The sequence below is a fragment of the Gavia stellata genome, chromosome 2 (genome assembly GCF_030936135.1).
Source record: "Gavia stellata isolate bGavSte3 chromosome 2, bGavSte3.hap2, whole genome shotgun sequence".
Classification (NCBI taxonomy): domain Eukaryota; kingdom Metazoa; phylum Chordata; class Aves; order Gaviiformes; family Gaviidae; genus Gavia; species Gavia stellata.
The window spans coordinates 57,973,436-57,989,751 of NC_082595.1; the positions used below are offsets into that span (position 1 = coordinate 57,973,436).

At 43.5% G+C, this 16,316-nt stretch overlaps 1 protein-coding gene across 1 annotated transcript in view; it reads right to left on the reverse strand.

Annotated features, from left to right (window-relative positions):
- Positions 1 to 1,489: 1,489 nt before the first annotated feature.
- DCBLD1 (discoidin, CUB and LCCL domain containing 1) overlaps positions 1,490 to 16,316 on the reverse strand; it is a 49,000-nt gene continuing 34,173 nt past the window's right edge. Inside the window, 9 exon segments of the mRNA XM_059835603.1 lie at positions 1,490 to 2,007; positions 4,496 to 4,615; positions 6,172 to 6,221; positions 7,266 to 7,356; positions 8,853 to 8,969; positions 9,059 to 9,206; positions 12,138 to 12,268; positions 13,013 to 13,228; positions 14,525 to 14,565. Of these exon segments, the coding sequence (XP_059691586.1) occupies positions 1,490 to 2,007; positions 4,496 to 4,615; positions 6,172 to 6,221; positions 7,266 to 7,356; positions 8,853 to 8,969; positions 9,059 to 9,206; positions 12,138 to 12,268; positions 13,013 to 13,228; positions 14,525 to 14,565 (1,432 nt within the window).

A 16,316-nucleotide genomic window follows, 5' to 3' on the forward strand; every position in this document is an offset into this window, starting at 1 on the left:
TCCACCCAAGGATCTGAAAGCATTTTGCAAACAGACCACAAATCTTTGTTGCATCCTTTGCAAACCATCCCCAGTTTACACGCAGGGAAACAGAGGGCCTTCAGATAGCGACTTTCCCAGACCTCAGGTTTTACTGGTCTTGGTTCATAACCTTGTGCTTTAAATATAGCACCATTCTTCCTTCCCAGAAGTATATCACTTCTAGACATTTTAAGACAAGCTTTTGAATTCAAAGTGACACTCCAAGCACTGCAGGTAAAAGAGCAGCGGACAGTCCGAGTTGCTACCAGAAGCTGTTTTGCTTCAACAACACCGCCTCTACTAAAAGAGGAGCCAGCTACTGTGCAATACATTGCACCCATCCCCACGCTTTTTCAAGTTTGTCCAAAAACAGAATTAAGGATAACATTAGCTGCAAAAGAAAAACTATTTGAAAACAACTGTGCTGATCTGCTGTCTTGCAAATTTAACTGCAACAGTAAGCCATATACACACTGTGCTTTACTTGGTTGAAATATTACAAATAGAAATGTTACACTAAATTTGTAAGACAGAAAAATACCTAGTGGAGCAATGAAAAGTTCAGGAAGTTTGCTGCTTTGTGCCAAGGAACAAATTTCCTTATAGTTTAGCAGCAAAAGCACCAGCTAGGGCTTGAACAGGATTTAATTCTCAGCTGTAAATTCACATTTTGGTTCCACACACACTTCCTGAAAAAAGACAGCTTGACAGGTGTTGGGTTTGTTGTTTGGGGTTTTTTTTTCTATTGCTGTGAATGATCACCATGGCTTGAACCCAAAACTGGTTTCAGCCTTTCTACCTGTTTTTAACATGAATAGCAAGTTAAGACAGGCTCATCTCATACACTAGATCAAATTCAAGCACGTAAGAATTGCTGCTAAAAAAGCAGCCGGGAAGGTGGGTTTGAGCACGGTATTTAAATGCTCAGCTGCCTTCTTTTGTACATGTTATGCTTCAAGTAGTTTTACTTCTTCTGCCCTCCCAGTAAGAACTATAGTGATGCCCTATCTTCAGTTATCACAGGAAAGGAGATGAATCACCTCAACCGTAAGATACACCATTTACAGCTGCCAGTACAACAGCAGGTAAAACAAAGACAGAGAAGGAGACCTGTTTTTCTTAAATAGGCATTTCTGCAATCCTTTCAGTCCTCCAGGTGAAAAGGAAACTTAAGAAATTCTCCTTAAATAAAAGCTATGTACAAATTGCACACATTGCAAATGGAGCACTGAGATCAGTTACAGAAAATAAGATGTACAGTCTTCACTGATAACATCACTCTTGCTATAAACAGTGATAAACAGCATATGCTTTCTTCAGATGTCAGAACCCAGCAAGACTGCAATATTATGTACACAGGGCTTGTTTGCCTTCTGCCTCCCGCAGCAGAGTCCCTCCAAACTCTGTTTTTTCTTCAGAAAGCTGTGCAGCGACGTTCCTGTGCACCGCATCTCTCCTGCTCAGCAGATCACAAGAGAGCTGTCATTGCTGTCTGGCTTATTGGTTTTAGGCAGTCTCTGGGCGTTGAGTAACCCTCACTCCCGAGGGCATTGGGCTGAGGCTTCTGGTAGTCTGTGCTGTAGCTCACGGAGGTCAGAACACTGTTAACTTTGGGTTTGTCGTATTTTATGACACTCTGGGGTGTCTGATAGTCTCCATTCCTGGCATCGGTCTTGCATGAACTAGAGAAGCTGCCAGCAGAAAGGGAGTGTTTCTGGGATGAGGCAACAGGTACGTTGTAGCCATTTTCAGAGGGAAAATTATTTTCTCTTGCTATGTGCCGCTCTATGATGGGGGTGGCATATTCAGGCTCTTGGCTGGTCAGGGGCAGAGCGTATTCGTGCCGGTTAGCTCTGTGCGGACAGTGATAGTGATTTTCAAACTCTGAACTCCCTCTTCTTCCCTCCTCTTTGGTGTCCATGGGTCGAAAAGTAGATCCTTTCCGTGTTACCGTCCCAGTCCCGATCATGAGAGGCTGCTGATAATCTAAAAGGAAGCATGAACTGCTCAATAAGGCACAGATGTATTAATTTTTGTATTCAATACTTATGCTTTGATAAGTATTTTATACTGAAAAATTACTTGCTTATTGTACCAAACGCATGGTTATGTGCGTGGGATGTGAGGGATGTGAGGAAACCTTGCCCCAGTGCCGGTCCTGTAACTTCTTTCAGCGAGCAAGTGTTGCAGAACATGGCAGAAGCTCTTCCACGGAGGAGCTCCAATCTGCCACCCCTTTTCCTACTCCCTCCATACCTTTCCCCTCCTACCCACACAAATTAACATAATTTCTGGAGTATACTCAAAAGCTCTAAAAAAAGAGAGAAGTTAACAAAATATCAGCAACTAACTGGACAAAGGACATTGCATGAAGATCCAAAACAAGTGTTCCACTTTTGGAATAATTAAAATGCCCAGAGGATTCTTAACGAGCCCAACCAAGTGCCGGCTTTATTTAAAAGGCATCTCGCAGTAGCTGACTGACAAGAGGAATGAAGTTAGATGAAACGGCAGCCAAGAGAGTCAAGGGAAGTGTGAAATGTGCTAAGCCAGCTCAGCACTGCTGTGGGCACGCGAGGCGGGACAAGCTGTGGGAGAAGTGGGACCAGTGCTGCCAGAGGAACCAGGCGGTCACCCTGGTCAAGGAGGACAGCAGTGATAGAGCTGGGGATGGGCAAATGGCCCGAGCAGGAGCAAGGAGCGAGATGGAGGAAAAGCGGCCTCAAGCAGTGCATGTTAGCACCTCTAGTCGAGGTGGATGCCAGGCTGCCCTGTAAGGAGGAGATCTGGACTAAAAAGGTTTTTAAAAAATCCAGTAAAACTATTATGAGAAAATTTAGTGTTCCAACTTTCTTGCTTTGGTGCTAGTGACAATCTCTTACGGATACATACGGTGGCCTGAACAGCTCTAGTAAATGACACTGCTAAAGTATCATGTTTTGACGCAGGCACGAAGAAGTTAGATGAACCACGGATGCCAGAACAGAGAGACTGAGCTAAGATGAGCGTTGAATTCGATCCCATATGTCCTGTGAATCTTTTTGGCAGTTCCTGGCTGCTTCCCAAGCTTCAGCATGTAGGGTGAAGGTGTTATGCTAGTTCACTAGATAAGTGGTGCAGCTCTCCCCAGCATCGCTGCCCCCATCCCCAGCAATCTCCCTTGCTGAGGATGAAGCATCTCGACTCGCTCCCGGCTGCCTTTGAGAACTGGCAGCCAGGGATTCAAAGGGAATTTCATGTAGTATGTTAACCTGTGTGCAAGTCGCATGCCCTCTGCAATTAAATTATTAAATGGCACATTTCCGGGCTGCTGTCACATTTTTATTTCATGTTTCTTATTTTTAAGGAGACTGTAGGTGAAATGCTAAGGCTGGGGAGCTGCCTGGCCAGACTGAGAGTTAAGACTTCCCACACACAGCAGGAGGGGAGGAAGGAGATAGCAGAGGCTCCCTAGACATGGCCGGGGGAGCCAGATAACCATGATTTGTGAGCAATCTTTATTCACTCCCGTTCCTTCATGAAATAAAACTGCTTTATAGGTTTCTGCATATTTCTATTGAAAGTTTCTGTGAAGGATTGAAACCACCTTTGAAAGATATCCAGGGTAGCACCATATGGAAATACAGTAACCATCCGTTTGTTTTTTACATATATTTCTCTGCCAAATGTATTGGAGAAATTATAAGGAATTTCTAAAGTCTGGAGGCTGGAAACAGCAAATTAATCTTTCTGGAAGATTTCTGATTACTGATCCCATTAAATGGCTGGTCGCACTAGCCTTTCCAGACAAACTAAAGTAGGCAGGGATAAGATGTACTAAAAGGATGAATTAAAAAAACATCCCTTTGGGATGCAAATAGTACTGATGCAGGGATTTGCTCTATCCACACAGTGACCTGGAGCCAAGGTAGCACAGGAGAGCACTGTGGGATTTTTTTCTTCTCTCTCATCTACCTGCCTCCACTTCAGGGGGCCTCATCTCCAAAATAGTACAGGCACCAGGAAAGCTGCACAGGGATCATTAGCATGACTTCCAGATGGGCATGAAATCCCACCACAAATCAACTAAGTAATTCTCCTATTTGCTCGGCAGCAAGTGGTATTAGATTTTGTTCCATTTCCAGAATAGAAACACAAAAATTAGTCAGCAAAGCCAAACTATCCTATCTGAGGCACATTCTTGGACTGCATCCATGCCTGACTGCCTTCCGTGGTTACCTTCAGCTGTAACTATTTCAGAGTCAGGAAATCTTTCCTGACAACTCCAAGAAAAAATTTCCAAAATAGTGGGGTTTTTCCCACTGATATATTTAGCTGCTTCACTATACATCTGGGATGAACACAGATAAATCTGTTCCTGGGCCTCAGCTTGCATGAGAGCTTGAGCTTGTAACATTGCTGGCCCATCCCTCTCCCTGTTACCTGCTCTGCACGCAGAGTAAAATGAAGGCATCACAGGGAGAGCAATTGTTACCTGCCATGTCACTGGTGACCAGATCTAGTTTTTGTGGTGTCTCCTTCTCATTATTATAGCTGATGGTAAATTCAGTTGACTGATGTCTGGTGAAGGGCTGCTTGATTTGTTTCCAACAACCTGTGATAAAGAAGTAAAAATAGAAGGCTTATCAGCAAGTTAAATGCTTACAATCAGAAGACTTATCAGAAAGTTTTATTTTTGCTGTACTCATTGCTGTCAATATATTAAAGTAGTTAAAAAGCAAGACTAAAGTGTGCTGTTTGTAAAAAAAAAAAAAAAAAAAAAAAAAATCCTAAATTTGGAGGGTGAACGGGAAAAAGTGAATCATCAACTGGGATTTCCAAGTGAAAATGAAACTTTATAGAGGATTTTCTTGGCAAGAAGGGCTCAAACTCTGTAGGTGCCTGCACTGATGCCTTAAAGTATATCAGCAAAATACCAGCTTTAAATCAGTTACATGTTTTGCCATTGCTATGTGGCAAAAATAATGCTTAAAATTTCTTTTTTTCAGTAGAATAGCATGGCTTCCATTTCCTTGATATCTGAGCACCTGCACTCATCAATTAATTTTTTCTCAAAACATCCTTATGAGACAGAAGAGTAAAAATCCACAGTGTCAGGCGCTTGCCTGGAGCCTGCGACAGGAGGTCTACAGAGAGGTGGGTTCGGCTCCCAGCTTTCTAAGTCCCAAGCCTGGTTCACAAGGGCTTAGGAGCTTGATTTGTGAAGCACACACGCAACAAATGAACCGTCTGGGTAAAAGGCTATCTCCAATTTCTTGGGATTTGTCCTCATTAGCAAGTGAGAAAGGATTATGATGTGACCTTGAAAAATCATATTAGCAAATGCGATGTTAAGTACAAATTAATTTTCTAATGAGGGTGAGCTGCAGTGGATAACAGCGCTCCTTTCACTGACGTCAGTACCTGCTGAGGGATGAAATTTCGGAGCTGAGCTATTGCAAGGCACTCGTCAAGAGACATGTGAATTGCTTAGTGGTTTCTTTTTTTGTGGAAGGCTGAGATTCAGAAGGATATTCCTCTATAGAGTTGGCTGGCCAGGAAAAAACAGCTAAACCTCAACTTCCAGGCTGACGGGAGACTCCACTCTAGAAAGCGTTATTGAGCAAGACGAAGAATGTACTTCACCAGGGTTTTGCAGGCATCTCCTAAAGCAGAGCCCTCAAACCAATCCCCTATTTGGATTTTACACATGAAGTACAATTCAGTATTTTTGGGCTTTATAAATACAGTCCTAAGCAGAGAGGGCAGCAAGATGGAAATATTAAAGCCATAAAAAATTATTAGCCCTTGCTCTCCTGGAGAAAGTCAATCCCCTCTGCTGTGGGAAAAAGAAAAGGAAAGCAGCAATTTTCTGCAAAATAGGTATTTTGGAGGAGGGAAGGAAAGGGAGGGCACCTGGGAACACTCTTACATGCTAATTTATGCACTTTGTATAATAGATCTTTTGCTAATTGCCTTTCTGTCATAGAAACCAAATTACATTGTTTCTCAGGGCACTGTGCTAGGATGACACAAGTGGGACTATCATTTGCCGTTTCCCGTGTACAAAGAGGTGAATTTGAACAAGGAAACCTGGATGTTTAGTTGCATAAACCTGTTCCCGTCGGCCCAATGGACAGGACAGGACAAAAGGCATGATTCTTCACAAACCTGATTTCTGAGCACTGGATAATCCATAAGAAAGTCCTTTGGCTTCTCGCCTGCAAGGAGAGAAAAGCATTTATAAACATCTGCACTCGCAGCATTTCAGCTTCATGCCTTAGCTCCAGCAGAGAAGAGCCTTTGTGTTTAGTGGCTGAGGACCACGCTTCACTTAGAGTTTCTGGAGGTGTTCACTTAGAACTTAAGGCATGCAACCCGGGGTTTAGACATTTCAGTTTTCCTCATCTGTATGCAAGTTGTGAGTGCCAGTGTTCAAATTTCTTATGTCTGGCACTCATCGATTTGATGTGTCCATGTCTGAATGTGTCATTCCAGGTTGTTTTGGGTCTGCTCTTCTGAATTCTTTGGCTAGTTTACAGATTTCCTGGGAATCCAGGGCAGAGCTGGGTATCACTAGTGATGAAGCGACATCACCAGAGCATTACTTGTACTTCCAAATCCCCATCTGCTGACAGAAGCATTTCCCTGCTCTACATGCAAGGGTGGGTTCATGTGAATGGACCTCTATCAGGAACCACAGTTAGCAGTGCTGCTTCTAGTCCTCTGACTTGTGAAATGAAGTGGCTTAGTTTTAGCTGCTTACCAGTGTATGCCTGCAACTCCTCACAGCTGGGCTCTGCTTTCAGCCCACTAGGTTAAGCCCTCTAACTTAAGGGACCAGGAAGCAGAAACACAACAGGAGGGGAATGAAAGAAAATGGTCCAGATGATAGATAGCTCAAATCCTCCCTTCACTTCAATTTTTACTTGGCTTTGGCGTGGAAACTATTCTGTCTTCTATTGCTTTACACCTCAGTATTTGTGGGTATATGTAGGCTGAAGAGAACAGCTGGTTACATTGGACTGTAAATTGGGGTGTGCAGTTCTGACCTACTTCACCTTCGTTTTTGTTCAACTAGGGGAGACATACAATGAGAAATACAATTTACAAAGAAAGACATGACAAGAGTTCTACTTAAAAGGAAGACTGCCAAACAGTATAAACTTCCAGCTCCCTGGTAAAGAGGCTCTGGAAAGAGGGCATGTTGGACATGCTAGCTAGGTAGCCACAAATGCCTCCTATGGCAAAAAACGGTATCTTACTTTCTTAGGGCTGCACAGATACAAATTCCGGAGAACAGGAACAGACACAGCACGATGAGGACGGGGACAATTATAGCTGTAAGCTTTAAGCCTGCATGAGGAAAAAAAGGATAAAAGCTAAAAAGGCAAATAACTCTGAGGCTGATAATTTATACTACAGAGAATACAGCAAAAGGCAGATAATCTTGCAGGAACACTGCTTGCAAGAGAGCATGAAAATGTAAAACTGTAAGACTGCAAGACCGGTCCTCAGCTGTACTTAGTTGCCATGTACCTATGTATGTGGAACAGTGTTGAGGCGAGAGTTAAATACACTTCCTCAAGGCTGACACTTGGCTTAATATTTATATACATCCTTACAACGAGCAGTCCTTTCTTATTACACACTAAGTAACTTTTAAAAAGCCGTGTATAACAACTCTGCTTTCACTTGCTTATAAAACTGACAAATGAGGCTGCAATTTTACATGCCAAGTACCTGGCTCATGTTGAACTGGTTGAAACATTTCAGTCAAAATAGTTCAAAGATTTCCAGGAGTGGAGCTAGGGAAAAACCTGTTTAGCCCCCTGTTAAATTCCAACACAACATGGTTTAGAGCAGGGATTTGGAAATTAGCAGTGGGTTGGCTCTTGTGTCAGGAGTGCGCCATTCACTATTCCTACAGATGCTTACCAGGCTGTGAGAATAAGGTAGTACACGTGTCCACAGAGTATTTACAACTGAGCAGATGATGAAATCTCAGTAGATTTCATTTTCAGTGAACATGGATACAATTTACCTATACTGCTGCACAGATAAACTCAGCTTGCTCTTGGCAAGAGCAATGCAGTTTCAAAAGAGCTTTTTTTCTTACAGTGATTGCTTCTTACAACCATTTTTTACAGAGACATTCCCACAACTATCACCTACCTAATGGGTAGTAGTGTTTGGTGTGGTGGGTCCAGTAATTCCTGCCCAGCTATGGGTCCACCAAAGAGTCAGTATAAGCAAGAAATTTTATTTGCTTGCTTTTTAAGATCTAAGAAATTAGCTCCACAACATTAAAGGATGAAGACTGCATATTTGGGGAGAAGTGTGAGAATTAAGGTTTTCTGAGTCCCTGTGAACATAGGCATTATGAAAAAGCATTTAATTACCCAACCATGCACTACTGTATGTTGCTTATAGCTGGGGACCTGCTCTAGGAGGGGTCATGGTTGCTTAGAGAGAAGATAACATTTTTGTGAGACATATTACAAGAATTATAAAATATAGGAAGAGGGTGAGGAAGAGCTTCTCCAAAAAATGCTGATGAGTGCTTAGTATAGTCCCCTGAGCCACCTCCCAAGCACGGCAGATAAACCAATATGACAGGGAAACCAAAGCCTGATGTTTCACACATCAAGGAAAATTAAGGCTTTCAATCTCTTTCTGTGCCTTAAGACAAAAAGAATCTATGCTCCTCCTTCTTCTCTCTGTCATTAACTTTTAATAAAAAATCTGAAGGGAAAATAAAAGTTTGGATTTGTGAGAAAGTTTAAAGTTCACTCCGGCTGGGCTGAAGACATGATGCATCCTAGACAAAATGCAGCACTAGGTAGTGTTACCCAAGTTTGTTTCTTCTGATGGGATTGGCTCCGTAACAGTCCTGTCTTCTTTTCCAAGGGAGGTTTCTGTGCTCTGACTTGGTTTCTGCCACATTGAATGCGTAAATGAACTATTAGCTGCAAAAGAGAAGGGGGCATCAGTGGCACTGTGGTAGCACAGGGGGCTTTGGTGGCATCATGCCTGGGGAGTGCTGCTTACCCCATACCTTGCATTATTCGACAACCCATCAGCTCGAGCTTCAATGCTATTCTTTGGTTCCAAGTTTGAGGGATAATTCGCACGTAACGGGCCACTATTGGAGGGATGAAGTTATTGCGTACTATGTCACCAGAGTTGGAGTTGCCTTGGAATACCTGCAATGAAACGTAAGCACATTGTTTCCTCTGTTTTAAAAGTCTCTTTCTTCAAAGTGCTCCTGACATCCAACTTCAAAGATTCTCATTATCCTAAAACTAATATATTGATAATCTGGGATGCAGCCACAAGATTTTTGGAATTGAGAGTTCTGGAAAGAAATAATCTTTTTAGTTCTGACAGATGATCACATTTTTCTGTTCACTCAGAGAAGAAAATTATCTCTCTGTTTCAGTTCTGTGTAATTTCTAGTTAATGTATGCTGGTATGATGCTATCATTTTTGATTTAATAGCACTGCAGCATCCTTACTTGGGCAACAGGGGATAAAAATGTAAAAAGAAAAAATTGAAGTGAAATATTTCTAGACATTTTAGTAAAATGGTCAGTTTTCTGTACCAAGCTTGAAGAGTGATTATTAACTATGTAGTTGTGTCTCCTTTTCCCTACACTTGTACAGTATTTCCCAGAATCAGCTCAGCCCATGTGCAGAACAGTAGTCCCTGCAAAATTAGTTCTTGGAAATGCTAGGGAAACTTAAAAGCCTGATGAGGTAGGGAAGCGAGCTCAGCATATCTTATATAGGTGACATGGGATTCTGATGGGACAGGTTTTGTCATGCACTTTAGCTGAAACTAAGATCATATATAATACTTTCATAAGATTATTTGTAAAAAACAAGTCATTGTGGAAAACTGCAAACCTGCAGATTTTAAATAGTTAGCCTTCACAGTTCAGCCACTACTAGGTTGATTTGTCACTTTTTGGGCCAATACCCCCCCAGTTTAACATTTAAAAAGTCTTAAACCAGTTGTGGTGGGTTGACTCTGGCTGGACGCCAGGTGCCCACCAAAGTTGCTCTATCACTCCCCTTCCTCAGCTGGACAGGGGAGAGAAAAATAAAATGAAAGGCTCATGGATCAAGATAACGCCAGGAAGATCCCTCACCATTACCGTCATGGGCAAAACAGACTTGTCTTGGGGAAATTAGTTTAATTTATTACCAATCAGAGTAGAATAATGAGAAATAAACCCAAATCTTAAAAACACCTTCCCCCCACCCCTCCCTTCTTCCCAGACTAAACTTCACTCCCTAATTTTCTCTACCTCCACCCTCTGAGCAGAACAAGGGGATGGGGAATGGGCGTTGCAGTCAGTCCATCATACATTGTTTTTGCTGCTTCTTCCTCCTCACACTCTTCCCCTGCTCCGGCGTGGGGTCCCTCTCATGGGAGACAGTTCTCCATGAACTTCTCCAATGTGAGTCCTTCCCACGGGCTGCAGTTCTTCACAAACTGCTCCAGCGTGGGCCCTTTCCACGGGGTGCAGTCCTTCAGGAACAGACTGCTCCAGCGTGGGTCCCCCGCGGGGTCACAAGTCCTGCCAGCAAACCTGCTCCAGCGTGGGCTCCTCTCTCCACGGCTCCACAGGTCCTGCCAGGAGCCTGCTCCAGCACGGGCTTTCCACGGGGTCACAGTCTTCTTCGGGCATACGTCCGCTCCGATGTGGGGTCCTCCATGGGCTGCAGGTGGATACCTGCTCCACCGTGGACCTCCATGTGCTTCAGGGGCACAGCCTGCCTCACCATGGTCTTCACCACGGGCTGCAGGGGAATCTCTGCTCCGGCGCCTGGAGCACCTCCTCCCCCTCCTTCTTCACTGACCTTGGTCTCTGCAGAGGTGTTCCTCTCGCATATTCTCACTCCTCTTCTTCAGCTGCCTTTGAGCAGCAGTTTTCCCCCCTTCTTAAATATGTTATCCCAGAGGCGCTACCACCATCGCTGACTGGCTCAGACTTGGCCAGCGGTGGGTCTGTCTTGGAGCCGGCTGGCATTGGCTCTATCGGACTTGGGAGAAGCTTCTAGCAGCTTCTCACAGAAGCCACCCCTGTAGCCCCCCCGCTACCAAAACCTTGCCAGGCAAACCCAATACACCAGTTTAATGCTGCACAGTGAAATTCCTTGCCATACAAGCTAAGGAAATCAGGGGTAGTAGGAAATTTCTTTACAGCTCTACCAAGTTCTTAAAAACTGCCATCAGGACTGAGGACCAGGTAGAGCCTTATCCTGAGGCAAGCTGAGCTCCCTCAGAAATGATGAGTGAAGGTCTGACTTTGAACGCGGTGGGGGCAGGGAGGTGGTTTTGTTTGTTCGTTTGAAAGGAGACATGAGGTTTTCTTCAGGGGCAAATGTTACCAAAACTGTGCAGCACCTCCTTTGTCTGCAGGGACTGCTTTTGTCTGTTCATTGTTGAAGTCACTCGGATTCTGTGAAAGCTGTTGTGTTTACAGGTATTTTGGTGTAAGAGCATTTATTTTAAGTTCAGTTACATCGATTCCTAACAGACATAGGCTGTGCCCACAGACTTGCGTCAGAAGAGTCCCGCCAGCGAGGGGTGGGGAGCGGGGCGGTCCCTGGTGACTGTAACACAGCCGAAGCAGAAGCTTCATCCGCAGGCACAGCTTCACCAGCAGCCCTGTGCTTCTACCCGAGTCGGTTGTTTCACTTGTGGGGGGTGGGTTGACCATGCCGGTGCATCTGAAGCTGACTCCTAGCTTTGCTGGTGCCATACCGACCAATGCTTCTGCACTGGTACAGCGTTCCTAGCGTGGGTAAGCACTGAGCTGAGCTACAGACTTGCCCAAACAGCCTGTTGTACAGCTTTAATTACACAGGTTTTTTAGAAGGAGGATGCAGACATACACATGCCTCCCTGTGTGCGTCTCACAACTTCAGCAAGCCCTGGATAACTTCCTTGTTTCAACAAGCTCGCTATCTACTCCATGGCTGTAAATTACACTGGTGAAGACAGCCCAGGTCTAGACAAGTCTGAAACTCCTAATCTTTCTTGACAATGAAAGCCTGCCCTTCAATGTCAAGGCGGCGTACACATTATTGCTCTGTGTTTTCCTACCCCTCCCACTTTCCCTTACCTTTTCTTCATTGCTCAGAATCCCTTTGTAAGTTCTCCATTTTGAGTTGTTATTTTTGTAGTTCATTGTAAATGTCTTTACGTAAAAGTTGAAATTCAGCATAGTGGATCCAGAACCAGTGGTCTTAATCCCTTTTAACAAAATGCAAAATACATTTTCATTTGTTAGGTGCTTTTTTTAAAGAAACATTTTCAAATGCAAACACAGAAGCCAAACCAATTCAGAGAACTTTGCCTTCAAAGTCTTAATTCATTTTTCAAACTATGTTGGAATTCAGGAGTGGTTACTGAGTTTAAAAGTTGGGTGAAGAATGGAAATCAGTTTTAAATTGTGAATTTAGAGCAATGGAATTTTTAACAGAGCTCATATTAATGACTCCAAAAACGGTAATTGCTTGTTGATATTATGGTCCATATCAACAGTCTTGACATCTTTAGCAGCAACTGTAATTTACATTTCTACAACTAAATGAGGAGTTGGAAACAGGAATCTCTTTCACCTGGGCTATTATTTCAAAGGGTATGGTTTTAATGTTTCTTACTGATTCCAGAACTGCACCATTAATAGGTCCTAAGCAATCATTTATCATCCATCCAGACTCTACATGTCCCTGTGTAACTATTTTGTTCTGAGTCTACAGCATGTTTACAGATCAGCCATGCATGACAGTTGAGTCCAATCCTATATCCCTATAGGAAGACCAGTCTTATAAATAGCCACGATTTCCTGAATATGAAAATAATATTCCTCAGTGCAGAACATTTCATTACATTTAATGAAGGAAATACTGAATTAGTGCATTATTAGCTTTTCAACTGCACTTAGTTTCTTCTGCAGCTGAAACCCCAGCTTCTAATAACCAGACAGTGACATACCTGTTATTCTCTTCTTCTCTCCCAAGTCTATCTCCAACCATTCGCGATTACTGCTGTGGTTAGAGGCCCAAGCCAATCCTGGGACTTGAAGCCAAGCCTTGTCAGGAGACCACTGGAATAGTTGCCCAAATTCGTTGGTCTCCTCCCAGTAGGAAGATGCAGTAACCTGACTCTTGGAGAGGAATCCCTCTTCCAGACTGAGAGATTTATTGCAGCCTAGGAGTCCCCACACAGACAGACAGAAGGAGTTATTTTGCATTTTCACAGCACATTTTTATATTAGACTAGAAACATATGAAGACCACCCACAACAGCAAAGTCAGATGTTGCTTAGTCTAGTGCTAGCCTGATGCTATCCATTAGCCATGGTGTTTGCCAGTCAATTTGTAGTGGATGATGCAGTATCAGAGTGCTGCCGTCCCTCTCCTTGACCAATGTTGCTCCTACATACATGACACCTGCTGACTACATCAGCTATTTTTTCCTTGCCATTTTGTTTTTTAGTGTCTGCAATTTAGTCTCATTCATGTGAAGACTTCCTATATTTTTAAATTTTCCTTCTGAAACATAATATTTATGTTTCAAGATTGGCATTAACTAATTTTGCTGTACAAAACATTTCTCAGATGAAGGCACTGTACTGAAGGGAACACTTTACTGTAAATATTTCATGATTCTCACCTGCAATTAGGGCTAGGAAAGTTACTCATTAGAGAAGCTCCTTGATACTGCTGCCAAGAGGTGATATCATGAAGATAATAGCTGCAGGTAAGTATTTCAAACTCCACCAAAGAACCCACAAAATTTCTGCACATCAAGGTTCTTCAGAGAAAACAAGCCAGTGGAATAAGGTTTCAATGAAGTTAAAAATAATTCCCTGATAGTTTCAAAGGCCTATACAGGCTCTGCAGTTTGCAGTGGAATAGTAAATTATTTTATCTATCTATCTCAGATGACTGAAATACAATTCAAATGAATGAGCACGAACTTTTCCCCCCTCTTTGCCAGGTTTTATGCAAATGAACAGCTTGACAGATTAAAGACGCTTTTGCATCTTGGAAAGTCATAAACAAAAACTCATTCTGTATCAGTGCAATGTAAATATATTTTCATTCCTCTCTATGTTTTCGTTCTCTTCTTGTATAATAAAGATGGAATTTATAAATGTCTGAAGAAAAACTGCTTTCATTTTCTGCTGCCTAAAGTACATGAAAATGGGATTATCTGATTGCCATTTTTCATATGCTGGCACCAGAAATGTAACAGCAGAATACTATTTCTGTTTCTCGTCTATGTGCATATGACCTATTCCTATTCTGTGTTTTTTTCTAGCTCACTTCACATCCCTTCAATTTTTTTATTCAACTTGCCGATTTTAAAAAATTCGTGTCCTAAAACGTCCTTCCTAGACACAGCCCGACATTCTCCTGATTACTTTTCAAAACTTTTACAGAAAATACTTAAATAAAAAGGTAAAATTTGAATAGCTAAAAATAAAGCCATTATTCTTACCATTTGAAGTAAATATAAACCGCTTATCCGACAGTGAACCACTGTAAGAAAAGAAAAAGGTAATCAGCCTTAAAGAAGGCAGTTACAGGAATGCTGAGGTACAGTTTCAGAATCGCTGTTTATCTAGCAAAATATCTCTGGCCAGATAGCCGCTTACTTTGCTGGCTGGTTACCAACCCCAGTAAGAGTACTCTTGGGCATCTCTCACCGTGACTGAATTCAGATCAATTTTTTAATGATTTTGAGCATTTGCTATGCTTTAAAGTGGTGAATGGAGTTAAATCCACTTGGCGGCCAGTCACAAGTGGTGTTCCCCAGGGCTCAGTACTGGGGCTGGTCTTGTTTAATATCTATATCAATGATCTGGATGAGGGGATCGAGTGCTCCCTCAGCAAGTTTGCAGATGACACCAAGTTGGGTGGGAGTGTTGGTCTGCTTGAGGGTAGGAAGGCTCTGCAGAGGGATCTGGACAGGCTGGATCCATGGGCCCAGGCCAATTGGATGAGGTTCAACAAGGCCAAGTGCCGGGTCCTGCACTTGGGTCACAACCTGATGCAACGCTACAGGCTTGGGGACGAGTGGCTGGAAATCTGCCCAGCAGAAAAGGACTTGGGAGTGCTGGTTGACAGCCGGCTGAAGATGAGCCAGCAGTGTGCCCAGGTGGCCAAGAAGGCCAACGACATCCTGGCCTGTATCAGAAATAGTGTGGCCAGCAGGAGTAGGGAGGTGATCATGCCCCTGTACTCGGCGCTGGTGAGGCCGCACCTCGAATACTGTGTTCAGTTTTGGGCCCCCCACTACAAGAAGGACATTGAGGTGCTGGAGCGTGTCCAGAGAAGGGCAACGAAGCTGGTGAGGAGTCTGGAGCACAAGTCTTATGAGGAGCGGCTGAGGGAACTGGGGTTGTTCAGTCTGGAGAAGAGGAGGCTGAGGGGAGACCTCATCGCTCTCTACAATTACCTGAAAGGAGGTTGCAGAGAGGTGGGTGTTGGTCTCTTCTCCCAAGTGACTAGTGACAGGACTAGAGGAAATGGCCTCAAGTTGCGCCAGGGGAGGTTTAGACTGGACATTAGGAAAAAATTCTTCACTGAAAAGGTTGTCAGACACTGGAACAGGCTGCCCAGGGAGGCGGTTGAGTCACCATCCCTGGAGGTATTTAAAAGACGTGTAGATATGGCACTTAGGGACATGGTTTAGTGGTGGACTTGGCAGCGTTACGTTTATCGTTGGACTTGATTTAAAGGTCTCTTCCAACCTAAATGATTCTATGATTCTATGAAAGTGACTCCCCATCCCATCAGCCTGTTACTCTTGCTGCACACTTCTGCTTTTCTGCTCTGCACTGGCCCTGTATCGCTGTGGGAAAGCTTTCCCCTTCTTCTTCTCAGACCAGCAATGTAAGAGCATTCAAAACAGCCAGGAACAGGAAAGCTAAAAGGGCCTGGAGCTACCAGCAGCACACTGCTCCAGCACCGGGCTCCTCTCACCTACAGTAGCTTCAATCAGAGCAACTTCACTAAAATCAGTGACTTTCTATTAGTCTAAGTCCACATCTAGTTTGAAGAAAAGCCAGCCTTAAGCACCATGAAAGAGTTATGCTTGATGGTTACTAAACCACATCAGCTCTGGCTGTTCCTATTTGGGCTACAGGTGTATCACAGACAGACTGAATGAAAACTACTCCTTGTTTTAATCTGGGTGGGAACAGGTTCTGTTATAACCACGACCAACAGCTCCCATCAGGAATGGTTCTTTTTGCTCCATTAACAACACCATGTCTACAACTCCCCTT